The sequence below is a fragment of the Hakea prostrata genome, chromosome 3, assembly GCF_041222555.1.
Source record: "Hakea prostrata isolate BN-2017 chromosome 3, UWA_Hpros_2, whole genome shotgun sequence".
NCBI lineage: Eukaryota > Viridiplantae > Streptophyta > Magnoliopsida > Proteales > Proteaceae > Hakea > Hakea prostrata.
This window is the reverse complement of record NC_142602.1, coordinates 55,182,264-55,207,869: the sequence shown is the minus strand read 5'-3', so window position 1 is coordinate 55,207,869 and position 25,606 is coordinate 55,182,264. Positions and strand designations below refer to the sequence as shown.

The 25,606-nt window shown below is 37.7% G+C and overlaps 1 protein-coding gene across 3 annotated transcripts in view; it reads right to left on the bottom strand.

Moving 5' to 3' along the window:
- Nucleotides 1-6,012: 6,012 nt before the first annotated feature.
- The window catches only part of LOC149022537 (ubiquitin C-terminal hydrolase 15-like), a 62,813-nt gene continuing 43,219 nt past the window's right edge, over nucleotides 6,013-25,606 (bottom strand). For 2 of the 3 annotated variants that reach the window (XM_089150595.1, XM_089150596.1), the window contains exons 13-14: nucleotides 9,808-9,869; nucleotides 8,214-9,725 (exon numbers count right to left, since the gene is read on the bottom strand). In XM_089150595.1, the coding sequence (XP_089006721.1) occupies nucleotides 9,044-9,725; nucleotides 9,808-9,869 (744 nt within the window). In that variant the 3' untranslated portion in view covers nucleotides 8,214-9,043. Of the gene's footprint in view, nucleotides 6,699-8,213; nucleotides 9,726-9,807; nucleotides 9,870-25,606 lie in introns of those variants that run through there. The other variant, XM_089150597.1, reaches the window with a different exon arrangement.

Here is a 25,606-nt window from a genome sequence, read left to right as displayed (position 1 = left end):
TCAAAGATGCCTACAGTCGTGCATCTCTTTGGTTAAGGTTTCACTTTTCCTTTTATTGCTTTGTTATTTACTTTCTACATTTTTATTTATTTATTAGATGATGAATGGTTAGGTTAGGTTTGTTTTATTTTTAGTCTTAACTCGATCGCATTTGATGTTGTGTTAGGACCACTCATTTAGTTTAATTAATTAGTTAAAATTTTGAATCATTGCACTCTCGCATTACCATTAAGAGGTTAAATTCTAAAGTGGCATATCTCCCTGAGATCGACCCGTTAGCTACATGATAATCATGCGCTTACGGTTATTTTTGTTTTTGTTTTTATTTTGCAAACACCTACATCTCTAGACATGTAGTTTTTTATGAAACCAAGTTTCCCTTTGCAACTCAATCTCCCAATCACCCTTCCCGCTCTCACTCCACTCCCACCATAGTTACAACAAATAATCTCTTTTCAAATTCAAATTCAAAATTTGAAATCTCCCATTCCACCCAAAATTCCAATTCAAATTTAAATTTTGAATTTTCCCACCCCACCCGAACTTCTAATTCAAATTCAAATTTTGAAATTTCTAAAACTCTATCTCAACCTCTCACCGCACTTGAAACCCTAGCCCATAACCCACCTACACCATCCCAACCAACTCAATCTCAACCTTATCATGTGCAAACCCGACCCAAAACGGGTCATCCCAAACCCACCTCATATACCACGGCCAATAAAGACCCCAAATGGAGGCTTGCTATGAGCGACTAATTTGATGCTCTTTTACGTAGTCGTACTTGGAGTGTAGTTCCTCATCAGCCCCATATGAATTTGGTTGGAAATAAATGGGTTTACAGAATCAAACGAAACAGTGATGGCTCTGTTTCACGTTATAAGGCTCGTTTGCTCACCAAGGGATTTTATCAGCATGAAGGAATTGATTATTTTGATACTTTCAGTGCCGTTGTCAAACCTACTACCATATGCTTGATTCTATCGCTAGCAGTTGTCCAAGGAAGGAATCTTCGCCAATTGGATGTTCAAAATGCATTTTTAAATGGTGAATTATCTAAAGATGTTTACATGGTTCAACCACAGGGTTTCATTAATTTAGAGAGACCTACTTATGTATGTCACCTTCAGAAAGCTTTGTATGGTTTAAAACAAGCCCCTAGGGCATGGTCTCATCGGCTTGGAAGTTATTTACCCACTCTGGAATTCTCACAATCCTCATCTGATATGGCACTATATTTTTCGTACTTCAGCACATCAAACAATCTATCTTCTTGTATATGTGGACGAAATTGTCCTCACTGGATCTAGTTCTTCCGAGGTTAATTCTGTCATTATTGTCATTGGCAAGGAATTCGCCATCAAAGATCTCGATGACTTAAACTATTTTTTAGGGGTCGAGGTCACTCGCTCATCTCACGATTTACATATTTTCCAGTCAAAATATTCTTCAGATCCTTTGCAAAAGACCAATATGCGTGAAGCAAAATCAATAGCAACCCCGACCTCCATCACCAAAGCAACCTCTGAGGAACCTCCCCTCTATGATGATCCGTCCCAATATAGAAGTACAGTGGGTGCCCTTCAGTACTTGACTCTCACACGCATTGATATAGCATTTGCTATCAATAGGGTTTGTCAATATATGCATCGCCCTACAATTGATGATTGGGTTGCGGTTAAACGAATTCTTCATTATCTAAAAGATACCCCATCCCATGGGATTCTATTTTGGCCCACAACTAATATTTCCCTCACTGCCTTTAGTGATGCGGATTAGGCCGGTTCAACTACTGATTGACGATCTACAAGTGGCTACTGTGTCTGCTTGGGCCCTAACTTGATCTCTTGGAGTTCTAAGAAAGAACCCACTGTGGCCCGCTCCTCTACAGAATCTTAGTACAAAGGGGTTGCTAATGCTACCGCTGAGTTGATATGGTTACATTAGCAACTGCGTGAACTTGGGGTTGTCACTTCTGCACCAACTCTATACTGCGATAATATTGGAGCTACTTACCTTGTTGTTAATCCGGTCTTTCATGCACAAACCAAACACATCGAGATTGACTATCATTTTGTTCTCAAACAAGTCGCCACCAAATTTCTTTCAATCCGATTCGTTCCCACAGGAGACCAAATCGAATACATTCTCACCAAAGGCTTATCTGCTCCGAGATTCAAAATTTTAAAATCCAAGCTCATTGTTTGTTCCCAACCAATTACCTTGTGGGGAGTGTAAAGGATAAGTCTATGAATTCAAATCCACTGTAACTAACTCTATCATCGATTGATCTTATCTCCAACCGATCAAGAAGAGTTTGAGTTATGGTTAAAGTATCAACAAGTAATAAAGTTTGGTTGTAAACAAGTTGTAATTTAAATATTCGAATTGTACTTCAAATAATATTAATATACATCTCCAACTCACGAGTTAGAGTGTTGAAGAATTTTCTCTCAAACGAAATTCTAATTCTAAACTCTGAGAGGCACCATAGGATATTGCTTTTGTGGAACCAAACGAAAAGGTCATTGTTGACAAGCATGTCACCTATCAAGAGGAAAATCTCCTCATCTCAAAAAGATCCAATCCAATGATCATTAAAGAAATCTCTGATGACCAAATACCATCAGAGATACTCCATCACCCACCTTATAGCCAATACCTTTAGAGACTTAAATAGTGGGAGGACTCCAATACCCCAAACTAGGTACACCCTTCTCACTGAAGAAGACGTCAAGAAGGAAGGCTTTCACATTGTAATGGTCATCTTATATTTGATGGTTCAACCACTGTTGGTTGGATGGTCCGACCATGATCGACCTAAAGACATCTAAGCCAACCATACTTTAAGCTATTCATAAACAAGATAACATCTGAAACGTATGCCCTAAGCATAACTAACCTCCTTAAAGATAGGGATAAGAATTCCAATCAAGTCGGGTAGTTCGAATTGCTCTTATAGTCCAGATCCACCTCCACAACTACAATCCAAGTAATACTCTCTTAGAGAATAAGATTTTTCTCCCCAAAAAGTTAGTAGCAATTATAAAGTTCCATTCGAACTCCATTACTGCACAGTTAAGATAACCTCTCCTAAGATCTATAAATACCCACACCTTCCTCATTAACAGGTTGTTGGCTTGCGCTGCCCAACAGGATTTACAGGAACAATTGGCGCCATCTATGGGAACTTGATCGAAAAGCCATTATGTAAATCAAATCAAGGATGCTAAACCAACCCTACGGTATGTTTTTTGATTGACAAGTTCCTTTGCGATTCAAGGGTGTTTGCATTTAATCCCCTCTTATGAGTAATCCGAGTAATCCAATCGTACGGTATGTTTTTCGTTCACCCTCCTTTTTCATTGTTACGAATAATGATTAATTTTCTCTACATTTGAGGTGTTGTCTTGTCCATATGGAAATCACAAAGTATTTGGTTGGTTTCCTTTTAATCACACGATTAAGAAATAACAAGCGTAAAAAAAAAAAAAAAAAAAAAAAATAATTGCATTGAACGACAAATTGTTTGGTTTCATCATGAGTTTTTGAGATTGCAGTTGCCATCGTTGAAGTCAGCTTAATTTTTATATATTCCGATAGACAAATGCCATGAGCAAGGTCTAGTTTGTTTCCTTTGGTTTCTGATCTCAATGTCATCATTACTTCACTCTTAATAATGGCGTCTGTCCTTGTAGTTCAGCTATCAAATTTTCTCTTCTACCACGTCCATCATTTGACAATCCGAACACGGTTTCATGAACAGAGTGGATCTCGCCCAGACTATGTGTTTTTGGCTACTAATTCATGCACCGACCTTCGAATGCTCAAACAAACCCACACTCTCATACTTGTCAATCGGTTTGAACTCATCGCTATTGCCCCTAAATTGATAACCCTTTACACCATGTTTGACGATGTGGACAGCGCCTTGTTGGTTTTTAAGGGCTTACCAGAGATCAAGACGTTCACCTTGAATTTGATGATAAAAGCCCATGTAGGTTCTGGTGCTCGTGATTTTGCACTCTACCTTTATCGCAGAATGCGAGAAGCCAGTGGCCCCATGACAGTTTCACGTTTCCTTTGAGCAATAGAGCTATTTCTTCACTTGATCGTAGTCTTAAATATGGAGAAATGGTCCACTGTCTAGCAATACGATGTTTTTTTTTGCAACACATTGATTGAGGTGTATTTGAAGAACGAGGTGTATCGGACATGCTCGTCAAGTGTTTGCTGAGATGCCTCAATAGAGATTTGGTTTCCTTGACATCATGATTTCTGGTTATGTTTGGAGCAGAAATTATTGTGATGGGGTTATTCCATGACACGCGAATGAAGGAATTCAATCCCAATTCAATGACAATGTTTATCATGGCACAGGCATCTTTTGTATCTGGAAATCCAGTTGTAGGTACACAACTTCATGGCTATCTGATCAAATGAGGGTTTGAAAATAACGTATCTGTCCAGAATGCAATCTTGACAATGTATACCAACATAGGGAACCTTAAAGATCAGAATTCTTTTTGATAAGATGGGGTAAAACCGTAAAAGGGATCTATCTCATGGAATGTCATGATTTCTGCTTATCTCTTCATAGGAAATTCTCCAATGTATGCTAACATAGGGAACCTTAAAGATGCAGAAATTCTTTTTGATAAGATGGGTAAAACCGTAATAGGGATGCTATCTCATGGAATGTCATGATTTCTGGTTATCTCTTGATAGGAAGGAAATTCTGCAAGAGCTGCTGAGAGCTTTGACAGAATGCGTTATGAAGCTGTCCTTGGCCTTGAAACCTTAACTTTAGTTACCTCGACCTTAGCCAAGTCGGGCAATCTAACTCGGGGTGGAAAAATACATGGTTATGCATTGAAATCTGGCTTAATTGATGCAGTTTTACAAATTTCTCTGTTAAATTTGTATGCCTAGCGTGGTGAGCTGGGGCTATCGGCTCAGTTGTTCAAAGGAACCTGTAAGAAGAACAGCGTTACTTGGAGTGCCAGACGCAAAAATGCCCCAATTACAGCAGAGAAGAAAAGATCTGATAAGTTGCTTTTTCAAAATATAGGAAATCCACTCTGAGCTCTTCTGGCTTTAATGCCTTTCTCTTTCAAACGTGTTGGGCTAATTAACAAAAATGTCACAAAGGCCATAATGAATTTCTGATTTCTTCTGCCTTGAAATATGGAGGAAAGAAATCTGCTTCAATCGTTGTACCAAAAATGGGACCTTCACTTCCATTGTGCTTATTTTGTTTCAGCTTTTATACAAGGAGGTACTTATTAGATGGTGTTCTCTACGCCATGAGTTGATGCGTAATTATCATCACCAACAAGGTATGTCAAGGCTCACCAAGATTTACCAATGGAGTGCTAATGACATGGTGAGGTGGTTTTTCTTTGTTAAAGACTAATTTAGGTGGTGACAAAAAAGAAGCAATGATGACTTGATCTGTAAGACGATGCAAATTTCGCTTTTGAGCAAATATTCGACTCGCTATTTAGCATAGAAGCAAATTTCGCTTTTTGAGCAACAAATCGATTCGTTGTTAAGCATCGATGCAAATTTCACTTTTTGAGCAAGTCTTTTCAAGATGGTTCAGGCATTGGAATGACTATGTTCGACCAACACTGGAGTGTTTCTACTCGGCCAGAACAATAACTTGGCTCGACCAAAACAAAAATTTGCCATTTAGCATCAGTACGCTTTTTGAGCAAGTCTTCTTAAAATGGTTTGAGCACCGTGATGATTTTCTTCGACCAACGTTGGAATGTTTATGCTCAACCAGAATTATGACTTGGCTCAAACGATTGAAGTATTCACAAGGTGAAGTAGAATGTGGATTAGAAAAGCTTCATCATTGTCTGAAGAAGGAATAACAAGTGATATAAAATTGGACTTCCCAAAAGAGTAAGACCCATTAAAGTGTTCGGCCTTCCCGAGTAAGACCCATTAAAGGCTTCAGGCTTCCCAAGTAAGACCTAAGAAAATGGGTTTCACAAAAGAGTAACACCCATTAAAGGCTTCGGACTTCCGCAATAAGACCTATGAAATTGGGCTTCACAAAAGAGTAAGACCCGTTAAAGTCTTCGGGTTTCCGAAATAAACCCACTAAAGGCTTCGGGCTTCGCGAGTAAGACCTAAAAAATGGGCTTCACAAAAGAGTAAGACCCACTAAAATTGTACTTTGCAAAAGAACAAAAATTCGCTATTTATTATCAATTCACTTTGATGATGGGGGAAGTGGTCAAACGTATATCTACATATACCGGACAAGTAACCATAGCAACTTGGCAAAGTCAAGAACAAGTAACCATGACACTCGAGAAAATCATCGATCAAAGAGGAGGACGATCAATTATAATTCAAAAGCTAAAGAGGCGAAAAAGATGACCAAAGGATTTACGAAAGGATTAACACAACGCTTGACCAATACAAGGTCGACCAAACAAACTTACTACCAAATAACAAAAGTTTTACAAAGGCAAACAAATGGACGACTAAACCTAGGTCAGACTAAGAAAAGTTGTAGTCTAGCCAACCTTGTCTTCCTCACTGATGAAGCCTTCTTGACCAAACTAGCCAGAGCCTCATTCGTCGAACTCATCCTATTCGGCAACACTAGTCTCCTTCTTGGCTATTTGAAAACTGACAACTTGGAATGAAAGCTCAAGAGCTCGACCAGTTCAATGATTCTGCTCGACCACAAACAGTTCGATCAGATCAATAGTTTGAGCACTACAAAAATTTCAGATGCATTCGACCAAAATACTGGCTTAAACGGAGATGATGCAAAAGATCTTATGCCCATAAATGCAACGCTTGCAACATTGGTCGAGCAAAGTCGGACTAAACTCTGCCTGACCAAATCCAGGCTTGATTAAGAGGAAGACCTAGTCCCTTGGTCCAAGAATGGAGCCACCGTGACGAAATGACTTATGGTCGATCGCAAATTGACTAACCAGGGAAGACCAAGTCCCTTGGTCCGAGCATGAAGCCACCGTGACCAAGTGACTTATGGTCGACCTCAAATAGACCAACCAGGGTCGAGAAGACAAAGCAAAGAAATCTCTGATAAAGTTACAAAAAATGTGAAAATCATGCTTGACAGGATCAAGGGCAATCAAGGACTTTTACAATTAAATAAAGTATAAGTCGACCGAGGGCAAGATTGACCAACAGAAGTGGCCGATCCAACAAAAGCATTAATGCAAATATTCACTAGCTGTGCAACCCTTCGACTCTCTATTTTAGCATCAAACAAGTATATAACACCTTTTGACCACTAAAAATGGTGGTTGATGAACCAAATTGAAATATTCAAGAACTACAAGTTGTGGACTCACAAAGGTATAAAGCAAAAGATGCATACAAGCAAATTCTGTCAATTGTAAAAAAGGCTCGAGCAAATCAAGTACAAAAATGAAGTGAGCAAAACCAACCTAAGTTGTAACTCAACAAAGAACAAACAGATCAAATTCTAGCAGCTTACTATGCTACAAGTATTACTCTGTGCGACTGTCACATCAGCATCAAACGTGTCATTTGCACTATTTTTAAAAAATTGACTAAGCAAGAGTCAAGGCAAGAATTGCTCAACCAGATTGAAGCTCGACCGGGATAAAGTTAGTCCCTTGGCCCGAGCACAAAGCTATCGAGACCAAGTGACTGGGGGGTTTATGTTATGGTCAAACTATATTTGACGGTTCGACCACTATTGGTTGGACGGCCCAACCATGAAAGACCCGAAGACATCTAAGCTGACCATACTTTGAGCTATTCATAAACAAGATAACATTTGAAATGTACGCCCTAAGCATAACTAACCTCCTTAAAGATAAGGATGAGAATTCCGATCAAGCCGGGTAGTTCAAATTGCTCTTAAAGTCCAGATCTAACTCCACAACTACAATCCAAGTAATACTCTCTTGCAGGATAAAATTCTTCTCCCCAAGAAGTTAGCAAGGGAGAAGTTAGCAGCAATTATAAAATTCCATTCGAACTCCATTACTACACAGTTCAAGTAACCTCTCCTAAGATCTATAAATACCCACACCTTCTTCATTAACAAGTTGTCCGCTTGTGCAGCCGAACAGGGTTTTGCAGCAACACACAGCCTAAATAATTCAGATTTGAATCATTCATCCCCCCCCCCCCCCCCCCCCCAAAAAAAAAAAAAAAAATTCAGATTTGAATCCGAACATCTGCAGTCAAGCTCTAAAGGATTTATATGTTACTATCTAGTGTAGCCTTTTCTCAAGAAGGCATTGAAGTGATGAAGAAAGTTTCCCATACTATGTAGTGGGAAGTCTTATATCCATTTTACTGTTCACAAAATCAATCATATGTTATTCTATAGTGATTGTGTACAATTGACCAGTCCAACTTTGGACACGAGCATGGGACTGCTGTCAAGAATACGACAGATTATTGGTCTATTGCACAAATCATGTCAGTGATGAGATATTGATTTTGATTTTCAAACTGACAATGATGATAGAAAATCAACATCAAGAATTATTTATATGTTGACTGGAGAAGCAATTATGTTTGAGCTGTGCAAAACAAAAGTCTACAATTGATTCTATTGCCCAGGTTGAATACATTGCAGCTATTAATGCAGCCAAATTATTTGCTTGAAGAGATTCTGAATAACCAATGCTGTTCCTGATTGGACTGGCCTATAGATGATACAAAAACCTGATGAAAGGGCTAGAATACTACATGAGTTACCTAGGGGATCAGGAGAGGTTTCATGAAGAGTAAACTAATTCTTGATAATAGTCTGATATGAAACTTAATAAATCCAATTTATATTACTCTAAAGATAACAGAACTACTAGGAGTAAGATGAAAGCTATATTCCTCTGACATCTCAAAATGCTGAACCATGCCCCCAACTCATCTTTTAGTTTAAGTCTTGAACACACACTCTATAACAGAGTAAGAAAATGATTTCCTTTTTATTTTTGAGATTGTTATTATCTGGATAGTTGATCTATTCACTGATGGGAACTCCCCGACTACATGATTCTAATAATTAGAGTTCACAATGATCAGCTTTATAAACAGAACTATTGGTAGTTGCTCCATATTTTACAAACATACTGGAGTCAGTAACAGAAGGTAAAGGCTTCATGGAAAAATCACTGACCTGTTTTGGATTCTCTCCAACCTGTACACTGTCAAGTAGTTCATTTGACAGGGATGAATCCCAAACAGAGCCCCTGGATTCCAAATGAAATCTTGTCTGCGGCCTACTACACAAGAAACTTCTACAGGAAATAGTACTGTGCGAGGAATATTCTGGAGGGTAGGAACTGAATATTGATGAAATGGAATCAAGATTGAATGTGTCAGCACAATCAGCAGTACTAAATGAATCCCTGGTACTCTCAGTGGTAAATGATGCATCATCTGAGCTTGTGAAGAGGGACCAATCACTTGACATGGTATCTGAGAATTCCAAGCTCATTGATTCTGCATAAGTTTCTCTCATAGGGAAGATATCTCTGTCAGCACTACTTAGAATTTCATTGGAGGTCTGGCTGCCATATCCCGATCGAATATCTGGTATATTATTTGATTCAAGTCCATCAACAGAAAAGTGATCATTGTGTCTATTTCGTCCTGGTCTTAAGGAATTCCGCGTTTTCGATAAACAATGCACTGCAGTATATGGATGTTGCAGTGGAGAAGCTCTTGAAGGGCGGGGAGAAGACCTGAGAAATGTTTAAAATTTGAAACCCAGTGAATGAATGAACACCGGCAGACATCTGGGGACACACATTAAATCATGTTTACCTCGAGTAGAAAAGGATGTATGCGCCTTCTGACATCACCTGGTTCGTTGTCACTGGTTGGACCTGTATATTAAAAAAGAAATTTCAAAGAAAAAACTCAGATGCAGCAAAACCAGAGCAATGTAAGTTACAGAAAAATATAAGATCTAAAGTACAGATCATCATCTATCCTGATTAAATTGAGTATCATAACTGTGGGATCAATCATGTTAAGATATGCATGATTTACCACTTCAGTGGAAACCACACGATGTACAATCCAACCCCACATTGGATAAGATCTGATTTGATTCTGCTCAAATTTTATTTTATTTCCTAATATCATACTTTTTAGATTTGGAGATTACTTTCAATTTTGACTAACCTTTCTCTTTCTTTAAGCTTAGTTGCCAAGCAAAACTAGTGTAGTCTTAGTTTCTATTTAAAAAAGCATGAGTTTGTACCTTCTGAAAATATCTAGTTTCTATTTTCTATGTAAAGGTTAGGATATAAATCCCAAAGTAGTGTTAGAAACCAAGCTCTTAAGAATGAATCGAAGAAGAAGAAGAAGATAAAAAGAGGAGAAGAACCAACAGCAGGAGCCTGCAATTCTAGATTAATTTCCTAGAATCACAGGCTGGTCTTATTTTATAGATCTCAAACCCAAAATACAACTTGAGAGACAAGTATTCTTGTCCTCAAAAAAAGGAAATAAAAAATACAACTTCTGGACAGAATATACTAACACAAACTCTGTCCAAAATAGAAAGAACAAAAAAGTAAAGTATGAAAATAGAACCAAATTGTAATATAGAAACTATGCAATTCTAACTCTTCAAAACTTGTGCACCAACAATTTTCTCCAAAAATAGAAACTTAGTATCTTAAGCACCAAGTCAGTTGTCCTAAGTCCTATGTACCAAGGCTTTTCTTAATTTATTTTCCGTATTGCTTTTATTGTTTCGTTTTGCTCAAGGACTAGCAAGCACTTAATTAGCTACATGATATTATGCGCTTGCGGTTATTTTTATTTTGCAAATAAGTTTTTGGGCCTTCAACCTTGCACACCAAGCCTGTGCAAGTCTCAATACAACACTCCCCCTCAAACTGGAGAATATAAGTGTCCCCCACCTAGCTTGCAACAGATAAACTGAAAACTAAGTCTGAATAGAGCATTAGTGAACAAGTCAGCTAGCTAATCAATAGAACCCACAAACGGAGTCTCGGTAATTTTCTTCTTATCCGCATCACGAACAAAATGATAATTTACCTCTATATGCTTCGTTCTCTTATGGAACACCAAGTTGCTGGCAATACAAGTAGCAACCTGATTATTACAAAACATCCTTATAGGGTTAGAGATTGGAAACCTCATCTCCTCTAACAGGGAAAGAAGCCACATCAACTCGGTAGTCGTGCGGGCCATAGCTCTATATTCTACTTCAATGCTAGATTGGGCAATAGTGGACTGCTTTTTACTCCTCCAAGTCACAAGATTCCCACCAATGAAGATACAATAACCCATAGCAAATCGACAATCAGCTGCAGATCCTACCTGATCCGCATTAGAAAAGGCAACCAAGTCCACACTCCGATTTGGTCGATAAATAAGTACTCTACCAAGAGCACTAATGAGATACCGAAGTACTTTCATTGCTACATCTCAATAGGCCTCTCTAGGGGATTGTATAAACTGATTTACACACCTACAGAATAGGAAATATCGACAATCAGCTGCAGATCCTACCTGATCCGCATTAGAAAAGGCAACCAAGTCCACACTCCGATTTGGTCAATAAATAAGTACTCTACCAAGAGCACTAATGAGATATCAAAGTACTTTCATCGCTACATCCCAATGGTCCTCTCTATGGGATTGTATAAACTGATTTACACACCTACAGAATAGGAAATATCAGAACGCGTAATTGTGAGATAAATAAGCTTTCCAATAAGACTTCTATAGCGATGGACATCATCCAAGAATTCACCATCCTCCAATCCCAATTTTAATGAGAATCCATGGGGATGTTAGTAGGTTTGGAGGCAAGGATTCTAGTTTCTACCAAAATATCCAAAATATAATTTCCCTGTGGTAAACTAACTCCTTTCTTACTACGAATTACCTCAATTCCTAGGAAATACTGCAAGTTACTCAAGTCTTTGGTCTAAATATATTTGTTTTTAAGAGTGCATTAACTGCATTGATGGCCCCAACATCACTGCTTGAAAGAATAATACCATCAACATAAAATGCCATAATAAATACACTGAAAAAATCCAAAAGACTCCACACTCTTACTAAATTTCTCAAACCAAGCCTACAAAGACTGTTTGAGACCATATATTACATTGTGTAGCTTACAAAAACAAGCACGATCCTCTCCCCCGAGCAACATACCCTGGAGGTTACTCGATGTAAACCTCTTCATTGAGATCACCATACAAAGAAGCATTTTTTATACCGAGCTGAAAAAGAGGCCAATCATGATTCACAGCAAAAGAAATTAACGCACAAACTAAATCGAGTCTAGCCACAGGTGAAAAATTCTTAAAATAATCCACACCATATGTCTGTGTATAGCCCTTGGCCACTAAACAAGCCTTGAGCCGTTGAACAGTACCATCAGAACAATACTTGACAATATACACCCAACAACAACAGACCACAAATTTTCTATGGGTTAAGTCTACTAAGACCATGTATAACGAGATTGTAAAGCATCCATTTCCACATGCATGGCAACTTTCAACCAGGAATTTAGGGGCCTCATTATGGTGGGTCAGAACATAAATGGTAGAGAGGGAAACCTCAAAATGATGAAAGTTGGGGATAGATAAGAAACAGACATATAATTGGAAATAGGATAAACAATATTAGAATGCAAAATGCAAGTACAAGTACCTTTCCTCAGGGCAATTGACATGTCATCCTAAATCTGAAGAGGGTCTTCACTGGAAGAATCCACTAGTGGAAAGGGTCAAGATGGAACCACAGTAGGACTAGCATCAACCTCCACTAGAGGAGAAACACCAATACCACTAGAAGTAGGGATGCAAGTTTGGCCCTAGCGGCCTTGACCCACCCTAAGCCCAGATAGGGCTTGGGCTAATGATTTTGGCCCAAAGGGCGGGTTAGGGCCAAAATATTCTGGCCTTGAACTAGGGCCAAGGGCGGGCCTGGGATTACTCTCTAGACGCTCCACCCATATGGAGAGGAATTAATTCTAATCCACATGGGTGAATACTTGACACGTGTCAAATTTTAAAAATATGATATGTTTTTGTAGAAAATTAATAAAAGCATCCATTTGATTTTGGCCCAATCCTGACCCTAATTTTGGCTCTAGTCTTAATGTTAATTTGACCCTGATCATGTACTAGCTTTTTACCCTAATCTTCATATTAACACTGATATAACTATAAGTTTCGACTTTGACCTTCAGTTATTTTGATGATATTAGACTATAAGTTCACTTTTTATATTATTTTTAAGGTAATTTTCATTTTTCGAATTAAGTCACTTTTAGTTACAAAAACATTGATTTTTTTTTTTGGACTTAGGCGAGATAATATATTATAGATAATAAAAACTAGTATATAGAGAATTAATATCTAACAAATACACTCCAACTTCTCATCTTGAATATTGGCATCTTTCTTTTGCCTCCAATGTGATATTTCAGAAAAACTAAAATATCATTTTCTTTAACTACGAAAAAAATATCAATACTAAATTATCATTGATTTATTTGTTAACAGGTTTTGAACATGGGTTTTTTTTTTTTTTATTGTTGAATAAGGATATCAATGGGAGAGGTTTTCAATTTCCATCATCAAAGCAATGGGAGACTTTCAGAGCTCAATATAAAATTATGGAGTATGAATTAATTTATGTTTAGAGCAACACTATCAACTTATTGACTATTTTATCATTTTGTAGGAGCTTGAATCATCTTATATTTTTATGAATTTTATTTTTAGTATACTCGTGATACTTTTTATGTATTATTATTTTTTTTTTTTTTTTTTATGAATTTACATATTATATTTTAGGTCCAAGGATAGGACCAATTAAGGCTAGGGACAAGGCCAATCAGGGCTAGGGCCAAGATAAGGTCAATCAGGGCCAGGGACAGGGCAATTAGGGTCAGGGCCAATTAGGACTAATTAGGGCCAACCCATCCCGACCCGGCCCAATTAGGGCCAATTAGGGCGGGAATGGACTCGGCTTGGCCCTGTAGGGCTTAGGGCTAGGGACAATAATCCTTGGCCCTTAACTAGAGTCAGGGCGAGAATGGGCTTAGATTAGAACATATAGGGTTGGGCTTGGGATTGCAAAAGCCCGGCCCAGTTGCAGCCCTAACTAGAAGGTTCCACTGATAGACCTATAAAGGGGCATTGTCGGTTGAAGGAACTAATGATGGAATGAGAGGAGCACCATCTAGAACAAGGTTTTCATTAAACAAAGATGAACTTGAATAATACAGAGTATCCTCAGAAAATGTCACATCAACACTCACAAACTGACTCCAATGAATAAGATCATAGCATCGAAAGCATTTTTGAGTACGTGAGCACCTAAGAAAAATGCATTTTACAAACCAGCGAGAAAGCTTATCCACAACACGGGGTATGTGAACAAAACTAGCACAACCAAGTACTTTGGGTGGCACTAAAAACGAGACTCTAATCGGAAAAACAACTGAAAAATGAGATTTGTCAGGAAGCGAGGCCGAAGGCATTCGGTTAATCAGATGACCCGCAGTCAAAACAATATCACACCAATAACTCTTGGGCACATTCATCTGAATTAAGAGAGCTCATGCAACCTCCAAGAGGTGAGATTCTTGCATTCAACCACTCCATTTTGTTGATGAGTGAATGACCAAAAGAGAATCACAAAAACTAGATATATCATTTGGCACATATTCAAAGCATTATAAGATCTGAAATTTTAACAAGTAAAGAAAATTGAGTCTTTATTTCATGAACAAAATTTTTGAATATAGATAAGAACCATGGTACAAAACATTGACAAAACTAGGGGATATTTTTGTGTTTCCATAGGTGGCGACACAAAACCCAAGTTGAAAAAGGAATGTTTTAGATTTCGATGAAATTTCGTCGAAATTTTGGTAGTTACACCAAAATCTCGATAATTTTGCCGCTGAAATCTCAAAAATTCTGGTGAATTTTGAAAATTCCAAGGGGTTATACCATAAAGGGTTTATGGCTATGGATATGTTGAGCATATGGTGGTTCATTTGTTGGTGGTAGACTGGTAGTAGCATTTCTACACATGAGTATGGAGATGGATCAAGTGCATCATTTGTGACTCTATTTTGGGATATGCATTAGGACCAGCATAACTAGTTATGCCAATGGCAGACCATATGGATAATGTTATATGTACCATGCCATGGCATGCTTATGTCTAGTATTCAGAGTACTTTTCCATGACCCAAGGGTCCGGCCTTTCCTCGTTTGAGCCTCGTCGTTAACTTTAAGGCTATGCCATCCTAAGGTGCTGCTAAATTGAAGGATCTTATCAACGTCCATGAATGATAAATCATAGATTGAAAAATTGGGTGCTATCATATACCTTTGTATCGCTAAGGTCCACAAGCTGGAGATAAGCGGACTCGTACCGCTGACATCCTTCACAAGGTAAACCACCGCCTCTCAGGCCTCCTCGACTGATTCTACCATAGAGGCCAATGATAGACAATAACTCCCCCCCCCCCAAACACAACTTACAACTTTCATCGTACTGTGCTCTCTAAAAAGCAACTATTCTAAAAATCTCAAAAGGTGTTAAGTTGTAATCCCAATCTAAGGATTCTTGTGGTTCCAGAGAATCCAGCAACAAGAGAACTAGGAACGGAGTCTTTCCCCTCTTTTCTGCCAGACACTTTGGTTTTAAGAATGTTGCTTTTAAGAATGAGTGATTGCCCTTCTCCGACCCTTACTACCCAACCAGAGAGCGGACAGCTAATGTGTTCCACTTATTGAACAAGGTTCTATAGTTGGTCTGTGACCCCTGGATGACAAAGGCGTCCTTAGGTGATCTCGTAGTTCCTACAGGGTGGAGACGATGGGGTTGGTCCATGGATTTTCCATCCTTTTGCAGCATTTCCCTCAAAGGGTTAAAGGGAGATAGTGCATCAAGCTCTTCACAAGGGCCAACTTGATCCTCTTCCCCAAGGAGCCTAGATGAGGGAACCCCAGGAGAGCCACCGACTTCTAAACAAGGTTCTAGCACCATGCCAAATGTGTCCCAAAAAGAAGAGCAAAGCAAAAGAAACATGCCCAAACGTAAACCAACCCTTTAGACTCTACGAAAAACACCATTTGATTTCAAAGTAGCACGATCTAATTCAAAACCTTTGCCCATTGAGCGCATCTAGAATATTTTTTTCACAATAGCAGGATCACTATAACTGACTCCATTGAGTTCCCCACAATTAAACTCAACAGTTACACCTACTTGTTCAATACTATACTTCAATTCTACCCTTCTAAAAGGAACATCGGTTCTCACAATTCCACCTCTGTCTACCAAAGTCCAAAGCTACAAGAAATGTTTCAAAAAAAAGTAGGCATATGGCGTACAAAAAGCTCACTTCCTTCTATATCTCTAAAGACAAGATGTCCTAACCATCCAACAGCTATTCCATCCCCGTTGTCCATTGAGCCTGCTCTGAATAATCCCCTTTTGCTGGATTATTGCCGATGTAATCATAAAAGGCTAATTTTCAGGAATTTTAGATCAAGCTTCTGATAAACTTTGGTTTTCAGCTAGTTCAGTGCCAACTCTTTGATATATTTCTTGCTGGAAATATCGTTGATCCCATTGATAATGAGTGGGCCCAAATAATTTAATCAGGTATCCTATTCTTCTTATGATTTTATCATTCTGATAAACAAAATAAATGTTTGCCATAATAAAATAACTGAACTTGATGCTCTACTTGATTGATTGAAGTTTGATTCACGGGAAAGAAACCATGGAACTGAAATAACTCACTTAGACAACGCTTTTAAAAGATTACGTTGTACGATTGGATCAAACAAGCCCTTTTGGAATAAATACTCAATCGCTTAGGAACCATCAGGTAATGTCTTAATCAATGTTTGTTCAATTACTCTTTTACCCGCAAATGCAATGTAGGCATTGGGCTTGGCAATAATAATATCTCCTAACATGCCAAAACTTCTTGTCAACCCACCGATTGTGGGAGATGTAAGGATTGATACATAGAATAATTTTCTACTTGATTGATAATGACCATTGCAATACAAATGCGACACTCTAACTGCTGAGCTAAACAGGCTTGCATGACAGAATTGTGCATAATAAGAATTCAGCAACCTATTGTTCAGTTATTAGCTATTATGAATTCATCGGATATATATAATATTATATATATATAGCAATCACATAGTTATAGCAATAGAACAATAGCTGGTCGACCCTAAGGAAAGGATAAGTAATCAAAATGAAGGATAAAGATGCAATCTAGATCATAATGACACTCCTTCAGTTTCACCAAAAGAAAAAAAGAATCGAATGTTCGAGTGGTCCAAACCATGTAGAAAATGGGAGGAAGAAAGGCATGAATATTATCAAAGTATATATCGACTTATATTGATCAATGATAGAATTATTTCTGAGTTGGACCAAGCCAACGACATATTTTGATCTCCATAGTCTACACCTAAGCCCAAGTCTAGTTCATGAAAAGTCAATAAAAGGAGTTGTGCTTTAAAAATTAAAAAAAAACTCATTGTCAAAGGAGTTTTCCTTTGTCAAGTGTTAGGTAGTAGTTGAGTTATTAATAGGTCGATGCCGTTAGCTAGTGGTTGGATGTTACCATTAATGTTTGTCTCTTTAAAATGCTATATAAAGAGACTTATGCAGAGGTGAGGACACAACTCATCAATTGAAATTAAATTGCTTTGTTAGCATTCCTTCTCTATGGAGAATCCTTGTGTTTGATCAATTTAGGTTGGTGTTCAATCCAATCAATCCACCTTGCGGTGTGAAGCCCGGGTGTTATATTGTTTTTCTCAATTCCCTCATATTGTCCTTTCAATTTCTTCATCATAGTTTTGCCCCTTGAAGATCTATTCAGCCCGTATTGTTATATTATTATCTTTATAATACCACTCTAGTTTCAACCCTCTTTCACATCTAAATTCTATTTCATCTTAAGTTTATCAAACTTGAACTTGATTCCCTGTGAAAGGTCCTATTGGCTATTGTTTTGATCAATCAAATACAATACTACATTAACTAGTTATGCCAACGACAGACTATAAGGAAAACTTTACTCGTACCATGCATGTTTATGTCCAGTATTCAGAGCACTCTTTTATGACCCAGGGGATGGATCCAACCCAACACATACTTGTATATTGAATTCTACTTGTTGTTCGTCCTATTGCATTTTAATGAAAATTTTAGTGCGGTCGTGGATAATATCCATATTTATATTGGTTTAAATTCATGTTCCAAAATACCATTTTAGGTTAGGTTTTAGGCAAAAATCACACTCCCAAAGTGTTTATCGGCCTCAAATTAGATTATAAACCAAAAACCAGCCCAAAATGACCTCAAATACCCCCCTAAAACTAGGGAGGCGAAACTTCCCAGAAATTTCAGGGTTTTGGTGGTTTCACCCTAATGTTTCAGCTAAATTTCATATATAGATAAGAACTCAGTTCGATCCTTTAAAGGACAACCATGACAAGGAAAGTCGTCCACAGAAATCAAAAAATACGAAAAATCATGCCTATTAGTAACTCTACAAGAATTATTTGAATGAACTAAAGAAAACAAATACTCACTGTGAGGGACAGAGAGTGGAGGATAAATTTGCACGATGATGCTTCCCTAACTCGCACACCTCACAGTTTAACCTAGACGGAGACTTAAAAGATGGAAATAAAACTTTTAACCTAGCTAAGGAAAGATGGCCCGAATGACAATGCCACTGAAAAGCATTCACCCCATCATCAGAGAGAGCTGTAATTGGGCAGCATAGTCTAGATAATGGAGTTCGTTCCTTTCACACACCCCACCAATTGTCTCCCTTGTGTGAAGGTCCAAAAAAAAACACAAGAATTAGGAGTAAAGATTAAAGAACAATTCAAGGCTATAGTTAACTAGCTAACAAATAATAAGTTAAAAGGAAAGTTAGCAACATGTAGGATAAATGAAAAAGTAACGGAAGGTATGGGAGAAACACTACCAGAACCTAAAACAGGTGTGGAAGTCTCATTAGCTATGACATTAGAATTATTAGAAGTAGATTTAGAAAAAGAACTAAAATGGGATGACTTACCAATCATGTAGGAAGAAGACCTTGAATCGACGATCCAAGGGGCCGATGTAAAAGTTAAAAGTGCTATGTTACTTGCATGAGAGAGAGTGGTAGCAGAAGTACCAATGAAAGCAAAACCAGTGGTTTCAATATTTTGTAGACGACAAAGGATTTGGCTCACGTCCTCTCATAAAGTCTTAGACAATTCTCCGAAAAAAGATCCAGAAACGTTATCGTTAGTTGTCACTATTTCGGTATCACCATCAAATACGATATGATTGGCAAGATGCTAGTCCATTCTGGCTTCCCATGCTTAGCCCAATAAGCTTCAACCAAGTGGCAAGTTTTTCCACAATGAGCACATAGGCGAGATGACCTATCTAACTGCTTAACACCATGTCCACCAAAAGATCTACTAACTCCTCTTGAGCCATTGCCACGGCCCCTTCCGCGAGTAGAAGTAAAAGTAGAACTATCGCCTTTAGAACTATTTCCAAGAGAATTCCTTCCAGGCAAGGCAATCCGTTTAAAGTATGCATGATTGAGATTGGGGACATGCTCACCAGCCAAGAGATGTCCTTCAAAGGCTTTCAGTTAGGGTTCAATCCTACAAGAAACTTAGACATGAAAAAAAACTCATTCCGACATGCCTTAGGCTTCTCTATATCTCTAGTGAGGGGCTAAAAACATTTAACTCCTCCATCATGCCCTTGAGGGAATTGTAATAATCCAGCAGGATTTGTCAACCTATTGAATCTGAAATAATTTTTCATAAATACTACAGATATGTGTCATATTTTTGGCTTGGGAATAGGTTTCTTGCAAAGCATCTCATATTCCCTAGGCATTCTTGTGAAACATAGCATTGGCTGCTGCGTTAGGTTCCAAACTATTCTAGATCCAAATCTTGATGATGGCAACATCTTGGGAACAACTAGAGTAGGATTTTATGAGTCCCGACAGGGGTTTCAGCCTCAAAGAATTTAAGCTTACCTTTTGCAATGATATAAACATAAACAGCTAGGGACCAAAGCAAGTAATTAGAACTACCTTTGAGCTTGATGGAGGTAATCTGAAATTCACATGATTTCCTAGGGGTACCATGGATTCAGCAGTATCATGGTTGAATAACTGGTAATTGAAGACATGATAAACTGAGGTAGAGATCACACAATCTGTAGTATAGAAGCATGAACTAGCAGCTCAAAACTTGAAGGAAAATAACAAAAGAAATTCTGCAGAGTGCAGAATCGAATGGGTAATTTTGCAGAACCGAATGCGGAAAAAATAATCTACTAAATGCAGAAACAAAGGGCTAAAAAAAGTCAAAAATCAAGTTCTAGGATCTTCAAAAGGGCAATAAGTAGGAAAGATCAGTATACATTCACATCTGATCTAACAGTAGATTGTAGGCGGCTGCACACCGTGGAAACTAGCACAGAAAAGGAACTTCAAAAAAGAACAGTGGAGACAACATTATTTTGATTAAAAGAACACTCTAATACCATACTAGAAATCAAGCTCTTAAGAATCAAACCAGTAACTTAATCAAAGGAGAAAAAAGAGAAGAAGATGAATAAGAAAAGAGGAGAAGAACCAGCAGCAGGAACTAGAAATTGTAGATTAATTTCCTAGAATCGCAAGATGGTCTTATTTATAGATCTCAAAGCCCAAAATACAACTTGAGAGACAAGTTCTTGTCCTCTAAAAAAGGAAATAAAAAATACAAGTTATGGACAGAACATAGTAACACAAAATCTGTCCAAAATAGAAGGAAAAAAAAAAAAAAAAAAAGAGAAGTATGAAAGTAGAAACAAACTGAAAAATAAAAATTATGCAACTTTAACTCTTCAAAACTTGTGTGCCAAGAATTTTTCACCGAAAATAGAAACTTAGTATCTTAAGCATCAAACCAGCTGTCCTAACTCTAACGCACCAAGACAGTAGCCTTAAACCTTGCGCACCAATCCTGAGAAAGTGTCAACAAGTAGGATCAGTTACTTTTCTACTTATATAGTTGTTGAGACTTCCGCAGCATTGGTGCACAAGCTTTGTGGTTGCTGCCTTGGTGCGCAAGACTTGAGGCAGCAGTCTTGGTGTTCAAGTTACTAAGTTTCTATTTTTGGAGAAAAATCATTGGTGCATAAGTTTTGAAGAATTAAAGTTACTTAGTTTCTATTTTCAGTTTGTTACTGTATTCATACCTTCATTTTCTGTTACTTTATATTTTGGGCAGAATCCTTCGTCAGCTTATTCTATCTTCCATTTATAATTTTTTTCCAATTTTTAAGGACAAGGTCACTGGTCTCTCAAGTTGTAATTGGAGATTGAAAGCTATAAATAAGACTAGCTTGCAATTCTAGGGAGTTGATCTAGAATCGCAGGTTGCTAATGGTTCAGACTTCATCTTTTTCTTCTTCTTTCTCTTCTTCCTTGTCTTCTCATTTAATTCAGTAACTAATTTGACTCTTAAGAACTTAATTTCTAACATTGTATCAGAGCTCTTTTAATCAAATCAGTGTTGTCTCCATCGTTCTTTTCTCAATTATTTGTTTTCCCCTATTCTTGTCATCTTGGTGTACAGCCACCTATAGCTGCAAGTAATAATATTTTTTTTTAAACAGCCTTTCAACTGATCTCTCTACCTACTATATGCATTGAAGACCCCATAACTTGGATCGACTTCAGTTTTACTATCCTACCTACTACTCCCTTATTATGTGTAAGAATCCCCCCCCCCCTTTTCTTATCCAAGTTTTGGGTTACTGCTGTTGTTTTGCTGTATGCACTTCAGTTTTTTAAAGTGATTTTATTCTACAGTGTTGCTAAGATCTACTTTATACGTCTACCATAACTAGTGATTCCAACATAAGTACAACTAAATCTAAGGGACCCTTAGGAGACAACATGAATGTCCAAATTACTTCTATCAAATTAAAAACTAGTTCCAATTACCTATCGTGCTCCCACGATGTTCATGCCTATATTCTTGCAAAAGGTATATTTAAATTTATTAACATTGACCCCCCATGCCAAGACTAATAAAACATACTACAGTTGGGCCCAAGATGAGGCTATCATCAAGACCCAGATCTGGAATAGTATGGAACCCAACACAATGGCAAATGCTATGTTCCACAAGACTACTAGGAGAATATGGGATGATTTGCAAGAAACATATACCCAAGCTAAGAATATAACACATATCTATAGTATTTATAAAAATTAATTCAGTTTCAGCAGACTAACAAATCTCTGTAGAATTATAATAATTTCTTCAAAGGCATGATGGAAGAGTTGAATGTTTTTCAGCCCCTCACTACTGATACAGAGAAGCTTAAAGCCCAAAGGAATGAGTTTTACTGTCTAAGTTTCTTACAAGTTTGAATCCTAAACTGAAGGCCATCAAAGGACATCTCTTAGCTTGTGAACATGTCCCCAATCTCAATCATGCATATACTCTAGACTTAAATGGATTATTTTGCCTGAAAATAATTCTCCTAGGAATAGTTCTAAAGGAGAGAGTTTCGTCTTTAATTATACTCGTGGAAGGGGCCGTAGCCATGGTTCAGGGGGAGTTAGTAGATCATCTGGTGATCGTGGTATCCAACAGTTGGATGAGTCATCCAACAGTTGGATGAGTCATCCAACAGTTGGATGAGTCATCCAACCTATGTACTCATTGTGGTAAAATTGGACACTTGGTAGAGGCTTGCTGGGCTAAGCATTGGAAGCAAGATGGGCTACGCAACTTGCCAATCAAGTCGTATCTGACAGTGGTACTGAAACAGTAACATCACAATAATGTTTATAAATCTTTTTCTAGGGAACTATCTAAGACTCTACGAGATAATGTGTGCCAAATCCTTCATTGCCTGCAGAATATTGAAACCATTGCTTCCACGTCCATTGGCACTTCTGCCACAACCCTTTCTCAGTAACACAGCATTACTTATTTCTACATCCACCCCATGGATCATCAATTTAGGGGCTTCTTCCCATATGGCCAATAAATCATCCCTTTTTTGTTCACTATCTAAATCTACTATGAATAGTTCTACTGTTATAGCTAATGGGAACTCCTATTTTAGGCTTTGAAGTGTCTCTCCCATACCCTTCCTTACATTATCATCAATTTTGCACTTGGCTCATTTTCCTTAATCTATTATCTATTAGCAATTGACTAAAGGTTTAAATTGTTCCATAACCTTCACTCCTACCTCTTGTGTTTTTCAAGATCTTCACACAAAGAAGACGATTGGTAGAGGGTGTGAACAGAATGGACTTTACTCCCTAGAGCATGCTACCCCAATTGCGACTCTTTCTGATGATGGCGTAGATGTTTTTCAGTAGCATCATCGCTTAGGTCATCTTTCCTTATCTAGGTTGAAAATTTTATTTTCGTCTTTTAGGTTTGCGTCGAAGTTAAACTATGAGGCATGTGAATTAGGGAAGCATCAACATGCCACCTATCCTCCTCCCTCTATCCCTCACAGTGAGTCTTTATTTTCTTTAGTTCACTATGATATTTGGGGTCCTTGCATATTAATAATAGGTGTGGTTTTCGGTATTTTGTGACTTTTGTGGATGGTTTTTCTTGTCTCACATGGTTGTACCTTTTAAAGGATCGCAATATTCAAAAGTTGTGTATGAAATAAAGACACAATTTTTCGTAGCCTATTAAAGTGTTTTGATCCAATAATGCTTTAGAATATGTGCAAATTAATACATATAATTTTTGTGATTCTCTTGGCACATCAAACCATTTGTTCCTTCACTCCCCAACAAAACGGAGTGGCTTAAGGCAAGAATCACCACCTTTTGGAGGTCGCACAAGCTCTCTTGCTTCATATGAATGTGCCCAAGAATTACTGGTGTGATAATGTTCCAACTACGTGTCTTTTGATCGACCGAATGCCTTTGGGCTAGCTTTCTAACCAATCTCATTTCCAATTGTTTTTCCCAAGGGGGAACCCTTTTTAGTACCACTTAAAGTGTTTGGTTATGTCTATTCTGTTCACATACACCATACTACAGATAAGCTCTCTCCCTCGTCTATAAAGTGCAATTTGTATTGGGTACTCGCATACTCAAAAAGGGTTTCGATGCAATGATTCTTTTCATCGTAAACAATTTGTAGGTGTTGATATTACTTTTTTCGAGGATCCCCAGTATTATTCAAGTCCATCTCTGTCTGATGAAAATTTTGTTTCAAATGATGCTCCTACCATTCCATCTTTAGTTCCATTGACTGACAGTGCTCCTCTACAGGTCTATCCATGAAAGCATAAGTTGGCAAATTGTATTGTGGATAGTACAGTTCCTCATAATATCATTGGCTTCTCCATTGAATGCTAATGCCAGTCCCACTATGGTTCCACCTTCACCCTCTCCACCAGCAGATTCTTCCAGTGGAAACCCTTTTTAGACTTCTGACAAATTACCAATTGCCCTACGGAAAGGTACATGTACTTGTACTGTACATTCCAATATTGTTTACCATATTTTCCATTATGTGTTTGTCTCTCATTTACCTTCCAAATTTTCATCATCTTACGGTTTCCCTATTTGTCACTCATATTCTGACCGACCATAATGAGGCCTTTAAAATTTTTGGCAAGAGAGCTACTATGGATATGGAAATGGATGCTTTACAATCTCTTCATACATGGTCTTTGGTAGATATATTGCCTAGGAAAGATTTGTTATATTGTCAGTGGGTGTATACTGTCAAATATCACTATGATGGTACAGTTGAAAGGCTCAAGGCTTGTCTAATGGTCAAGGGCTATACACAAACATATGATGTTGACTATTTTGAGACTTTTCTCTTATGGCTAGACTCAATTTTGTTTTTGCATTAATTTCTTCAGTTGTAAATCATAATTGGCCACTTTTTCAGCTTGACATCAAAAATGCATTTTTGTATAGTGATCTCCATGAAGAGATTTATATAGAGCAACCCCCAGGGTATGTTGCTCAAAGGGAGGATGTGCCCGTGTTTGTAAGTTACATAAGGGCATGTTTGGTTACATGAGTCTGGAGATTTTAAATATCTAGAGATTTCAAATCTATAGATTTCAAATCTATGGAGTTATAATTTATAAAATTAGATGTTTGGTTGTGGAATGAAATCTGTGGATTCATCCTAAAAAACTATTTGATCGATGTGATTTTTGTGAATGTGCAAATGTATAGCTTTTTTGAAATCTCTGGATTTCGCCCATTACCCATAAATCTACAGATTCACGTTTTTAGTGTAAAAAGGTGAATCTCTAGATTTCATGAATCTAGAGATTTTTACAACCAAACGGGTATAATTCTCAGATTCATGAGTCCAGAGATTTGAAATCTCTGGATTCATGTAACCAAACAGACCCTAAAGCAACTTATGGTCTCAAAAAATCTCCACAAGTTAGGTTTCAGAAATCCAGCAAGACTGTGGAGGCCTTTGGGTTTGTTTAGTGTAATTATGACCATTCTATTTATGTT